Consider the following 6088-nt stretch of genomic DNA (forward strand, 5'->3'; position numbering starts at 1 on the left):
TAATAATTTCAATGTGGCTCACGATGACAAAAATGACTTTGACATTCCTCCCTTTTAAAACATGTTGTCAAGTCTCTAATGTAATCACTTTCTTTATCTAAACTTTATTTAATGGTTCTGCACAAAATAGTTCTGAATTAAAATGAGATTTATATTGAATGTATCAATGTATTTTTTTCAGTTATAAAAAAATTTTTTTTGCATGCACATAACTATTCAGTATTCACTACCGAAAGTCAGTACTGTTGCCAGCCACATTTTGCGCAATCACGGCTGCAATTAATTTCTGATATGTCTCGTTGAGCTCGGCACATCTTGCCACTGGGATTTTTGCTTGTGGCTCAAGAGAAAACTGCTCCAACTACCTGAAGTTTGACGGACACTGGTACAGGTTTTGGTCAAGGAATATCACTATTTAGCTCCAGCCCTTGTCTTGGACCAATGACTGTTGAAAAATTTGCACAGCACAAGAGTTTTCATTGAAATACGCAAATTCATTAATGGGTTCAAAAGGATTATTTATTTATAAAAGTCATAAAAACAAAACAATTAACAGACAAGTGGCAGTGTAAACATACACACACATCGGCCACCGTCATTGGACCCTGCTGCGTCTTTACCGCTGCTTTCATGATTTCCCCATCCTCTGCCAATTTTTAGCCCTCATTTTAGCACATGTAATCTGATTGAAAAACTTTGAACATAGCAGAAATAAGATATTGATGAATCACAGATATTTGCATCAAATTTATAAATGAGACCCCCTTTTTTTTTATTCGGAGAGGTAGAGTACAAGCCTACTAAGAGGTAGAAATGGAGTCATGCATAACACGGTATCTGTTGTATGCACGAGAATTGGTTATTTAACCAGTCTTTTTACTGAGTTCACCACATCTTTGTAGATGACTTTGAAATGTGAGCCATCACAATAAGGAGCATTTCTTGTTTGCTTGCATGCACACAGCATGACAGTCTTGTCTTTGTCAGAGGTGAAGCGGAGTGGAGACAAGTTTGGTGCTTTGGTCTTGTGCGCTCCATCGCAGTAAGGCTGAGGGTAAGAAAAAGCAGTGAACACAAAAATGGAAATTGTCTAAAAGTTAAACAACTCTGTCAATTACATTTCATCTGCAAAGCAATAAAACATACAGGCATATAACACAAAACTTTACTCGAGCACACTAAATGCATTTCTTGAGTTGACACAGATAATATCTTTGTGCAGCTGAGATCATAATAATTTTTAACTGTGTTCATAAACAGGAACAGTACAATGACAAAACACATACAGTAGATAATTAAAGTCAAATCACAAAATAAAACCAAGTTGGTGAAAAATTTGACATAATTTTGATTTATTTTGAAAAACCAACGATGAAAAAAGCAGCAGTAAAGAATGTTTTCAGGCCAGATTTATAATGGATATACAAAGCCAAGTGGGCGGAGTCTGCTGCGGAGGCACACCTGCTGGTCATTACAGTTAGTGGGCTTTTTATACCGGCGTCTGCGGAAAAGAGTTGGCAGATGATTCGCTAAACTTGTCCATCGGTTTCCTCGTTCTCAGAGTACCCTCCGAGTTCCCATTTTTGTGCCATTTTTAAGTGCTAACCACTTTCTGCAGCGGCTCTGTCCACATGCGCATCTTTAGTTTATATTTAGTTTAGCCTACAGACAAAAAATTCATTTCCAGGTTTAAGCCGGGGAGACATGACGGGCCGTCAGCCGGCCACCGTCAAGACCAGAATTCTGTCCATACTGACAGTACACACTTTACAACAATACTCATCTATATTTACAGTTTCAAATGAACCAAGGATCAAATAGTGCAATAGTGATTTGGCTGGCGGCAAGTTTTGCGTGCTGCTCGTGAAATCACTTATTCATAGTGAATGGAGAGCTCGGTCTTATTCATTTGGCAGCCTCTCTGTATCAATGGCTCGTTCTTACTCTGCGATGTCTGTAGCCCGCCGGCGGCGCCTAAAGCCGCCATCTCCAGGCCGGGGGAGCGGTGAAGCTCCATTGTGCTGCTGGAGACCTGCTCGATTATGGAATAAATAATAATCATGATTATTTTAGCAACAATTGAAATTACCATTATTCAAATGATCATGTTTTGGTACAAAACAAGAAAATGTTAACACATTTAAAAATATTAAGACTAATTTAAAAAATAGTAATATAATTATGCAAGTTCCTTTTGGACCAAACTGAATTTATAATAATATATATTATTACTTATTTATTTATGTTGGCAAAAAGTTGCAGCATGTGCACTATGCAGTAGGACGATCATGAATTTTTTCGTACATAACAAGAAAATGTTTAAACGTAAAAAACAAATAAAAAATATTAAGACAAATACAATTCCTTGAAACACTAATTATGCAAGTTCCTTTTGGATGAAACAAAATGTATTATATTAGTTATATTAAAATTTAAAAAAGGTGCAAATGTATAAATTTAAACAACTCAAAAATTTGTATTAATAATCTTTTTTTTTACGATTATGCTGATTTTGTAATTGTGGAGTGTAATACTTGAAATTTTAATTACATTTTGATTAATTGCACAGCCACTACCTACACTCAAATTTTTTTTTACCCTAAGCTTCAATATTTCATTCATTAGTACATTGGTTCTCAGCCCGGTCCTCGAGTACCCCTACCCAGCCTATTTTCCATGTCTCCTTCAGCCAACACAGCTGAGGATCGTTATCATTAACTGATCGTTTGAAACACTTGTATTGGCTGTTGGAGACATGGAAAACAGGCTGGATAGGGGTATTCGAGGACCGCGGTTGAGAACAACTGCATTATGTAGTTGTAAATATGGTTCAGTGTTGTTTTAAAACACTTATGTTAATTGCATATTAGGGGTGGGAATCTTTGAATGTCTCACCAATCGATTCGATTCCGATTTTTGGGTCTGCGATTCGATTCTGAATCAATTTTCGATTAAGTAAAATTTTTGATTCAAAATGATTTGATTGACAATGATTTTTGCTTCAATCTATAGATGTGCAAGGAACTGTAATGATCTACTCCAGTCTGACTCGCTAATGCTAATTAGCGCGCTACTCGCGGCACTTTTATCACTAAAAAGAACGGCTCCACACTGCAAAAAAACTACTTTTATTGGAATAACTTGATTGTGACTTTTTCCTTCTACTCTCTAATGTGGCTACAACTTAATAGTGTATTAGACCGCGTGGAACCACACTGCTCCTCAGTGGCCAAACCGGGTACAACATGAACAGCGCTCCAAATAAAGGCACACACAGACAAAGACAAGATAGTTAAAATAATTTAAATAAAAGCGATTTTGGGACATTTAAAATCGAATCTGAATGAGAATCACGATTCTTATGAGAATCGATTTTTTGGCACACCCCTATTGCATATACTGTATCATTAAGACTTATGCAACGGCCGTCAGGAACTCAGGAAACGTGTGCATATGCAGCCGAGTTCATTGCTGCATTGCTGTCAGCCAATCACATGACAATGATGACACAGCCCTTCGGCCCTAGATGGCTGGCATTTTAGAACCACCTCAGAGAAAAAGTCTAATGGGGCGGCGTGGCTCAGTGGTCGTATCGCAACCCTGAAGTTGTGGGTTTGATCCCAGGCCATTGTGACCACGTTGCAGTATCCTTGAGATAGATGCTGAACCCCCATTTGCTCATGATGCTGCATAATCAGTAGGTGAATGCGTAGGCCAAACGTAAAGCGCTTCGAGGGCCTTGTAAGGTGGAAGAGCGCTGTATACGTGAAGTAACATTTAGCAGTTAATTTGTCAGGTCCTCTGCATCAATCGGAGATGTTATGTCCACTGTCACGCAAACAAACCTGTTTCTTGCTGTGCCCACATGCACACCAGGCGTAGCGTTTTTCAGCAGACAGTCGCACCCTGTAGGGGAGCCGGGCTGCAGGGACAGGCTGGGTAGATTCAGGTCGAATATGCACCTGTAATGGATGACAGCTAAGATCAACAGCAAGTAAGATTGTTCTGTTGTTGACTTTTAAAATTGATGAGGTCACATTAATACAAAGTATCAATATACTGTATTACTTCCTGTTCTTTAAAAGACAGCTTTCTCAGCAGATGAAACATTTGAATTTAAAGTTTCATCTAATTCCACATACCCCAAAGAGCTCCCATACCCCTACGGGCCTTGTGTATATGGAGGACCAAAACTGCCAAAATTCTAAATAAATAAATGACTAAAAGTGAAAATAAAAATGGATAGAAAAAATACAATTTGAAAATGAAATTAAAAAAAATTCAATGTAAATGGAAATTAAAACAACAAATATATATACACAAATAAATAAATCTGTAATTTTTTAATTATATTTTTTTATATCCATTTTTATTTTCACTTTTAGTCATTTATTTATTTATTTAGTCATTTATTTATTTTTAATTTACTGGTAGGACGAAATGTTATTCAAATGAGGAGGCGGTCCTAAACGTGTCTTGGGTTGGACTCCGTCGTTGCAAACTGCCTAACATTTGTCGAGTGAGCAGGTCAACGAACAAGGAAGTCTCGCCGACTTTGAAAACTATGTATGAACTGATGTCAAGTTATGTACTTAACAAAAAAAAAAAAAAGGTGAAATAACATGTTTTAAAATATATATTCTTGAAAATAGCCATCCTTTGCTTTGGTTACTTTTTGGCATACTCTTGGCATTCTTACCTCTGGGAACTCCTTAAAGACTGTTGGAAAACCCTTGGAACCTTTGGAAGCTCATTGAAAGAATCAAGAATGTGCAAAAAAGTCAGGGAAAAGGGGGGCTTTTTATTTATGTATTTATGTTATTATTTTCACTTTTTTTTTGTTAAGTACATAACTCCACATGTGTTCATTAGTTGTCATCATAGTTTTGATGCCTTCAGTGAGAGTCTACAATGTACATAGTCATGAAAATAAAGCAATGTATTGAATGAGAAGGTGTGTCCAAACTTTTGGACTGTACTGTGTGTGTGTGTGTGTGTGTGTGTGTGAGAGAGTGTAATTTCTACTAAAGTATTTTTAAATCCTAATAAATGTACTTCTACTTGAGTAATGTAATGTGAATACTTTTGACACCTCTTTTTATTTTGAAGTGTCCCTATATCCGGCATGCTGGCCAATCATTACTAACAGCATGCGTCAAATAGTCGTGTATTGCACATTATTAAATGGCTTGTAGCACTACTTACGGTTTTCATCAACAGCCATTGCCACTAGATAGCAACCACCAGTGCCACCACACAGCAAACGATCCCTCACAGCAGAATTAACATAGGCTTTCTATGTAAACATTTCGGGCCAACTTGTATACATTTTAGTCTCTACAGCTCGCTACCTAAAAGCGGGTGAGTCACTACTATTTAGTAAATAGTATTTACTAATGTGCAAAATTCACTTACCATGTTATTTAGGAATTACGTGTTGATGAAAGCGTTACAAAACAGTTTCAAATGGGAAAAAGTGGACATGTTTTTTTTTTACTCGACCCCTGCATACTGGCTTTTGTTATGGGCTGCACCGAAGGTGAGCAAAACAGGCGTGGCGACTTGACACCATTCGAAGTAACGCTAAACAACTTTAATTGGTTTTCTATATGAGAATATGCACGGACATAGTGGAAGAAAATATTAACTTAAACAAAATATAAAACGTAGCACATTTAAAAACTGGCAACGTTAACGAGGTAAGGGACGAAACTTAAGCCTCACCAAAGAGCAGGAAGCAGGTAATAGCGGTTGAGGTCGTTTCAAATGTTTTAGTCCTCTCCAGATCGTGTTCATGTTGCACACGAATGGAGTTATAGCAACTTGGAAGCGGGAAGCTCGGCAACTTCAGTGCAGTACTACAACTAAAAATCCAATATGGCCTCTACAAGAAAGGAGATTGGCTGTAAATTTAAATAAAACGACTTAATGTCCGCACTTCCTCCTCCTCTTACCGCACCCGCGCATGTAAACAAAAAATGATAAATGACCGACAATGACCTCGTTTTCCCGCAAAAGAAACACCTCTCATTCACTAGCTGTTTGCTTAGTACGATAGTATAAAATTCGATTGCAAGCTGTGATATGC

General features: G+C 37.5%; 1 protein-coding gene across 2 annotated transcripts; it reads right to left on the minus strand.

Annotated features, from left to right (window-relative positions):
• Positions 1-501: 501 nt before the first annotated feature.
• Positions 502-6014, minus strand: LOC147170243 (CDGSH iron-sulfur domain-containing protein 3, mitochondrial-like). Of its 2 annotated transcripts, none has more exons than XM_086082550.1 (3): positions 5725-6014; positions 3846-3962; positions 502-1048 (listed from the first exon to the last, which is right to left on the minus strand). In XM_086082550.1, exons 1-3 carry the CDS (start codon positions 5794-5796, stop codon positions 860-862), a joined length of 378 nt encoding a protein of 125 aa, XP_085938676.1. In that variant the 5' UTR covers positions 5797-6014; the 3' UTR covers positions 502-859. The 2 variants fall into 2 exon arrangements, with proteins under 2 accessions (XP_085938676.1, XP_085938677.1); XM_086082551.1 differs by lacking the exon at positions 5725-6014 and adding an exon at positions 5416-5568.
• Between the last annotated feature and the right edge of the window lie 74 nt (positions 6015-6088).

The sequence above is a fragment of the Leptonotus elevatus genome, chromosome 8 (assembly GCF_054856555.1).
Source record: "Leptonotus elevatus isolate MCC_2025b chromosome 8, RoL_Lele_1.0, whole genome shotgun sequence".
NCBI lineage: Eukaryota > Metazoa > Chordata > Actinopteri > Syngnathiformes > Syngnathidae > Leptonotus > Leptonotus elevatus.

Excerpts from the sequence above, each read along its gene's own strand:
- LOC147170243 (XM_086082550.1), bottom strand. The coding sequence starts at position 5,796 with ATGAACACGATCTGGAGAGGACTAAAACATTTGAAACGACCTCAACCG. Across the intron at positions 3,963-5,724 it reads TACCTGCTTCCTGCTCTTTG|GTGCATATTCGACCTGAATC; the intron begins GTGAGGCTTAAG and ends CATCCATTACAG. Across the intron at positions 1,049-3,845 it reads GTGGGCACAGCAAGAAACAG|CCTTACTGCGATGGAGCGCA; the intron begins GTTTGTTTGCGT and ends TCTTACCCTCAG.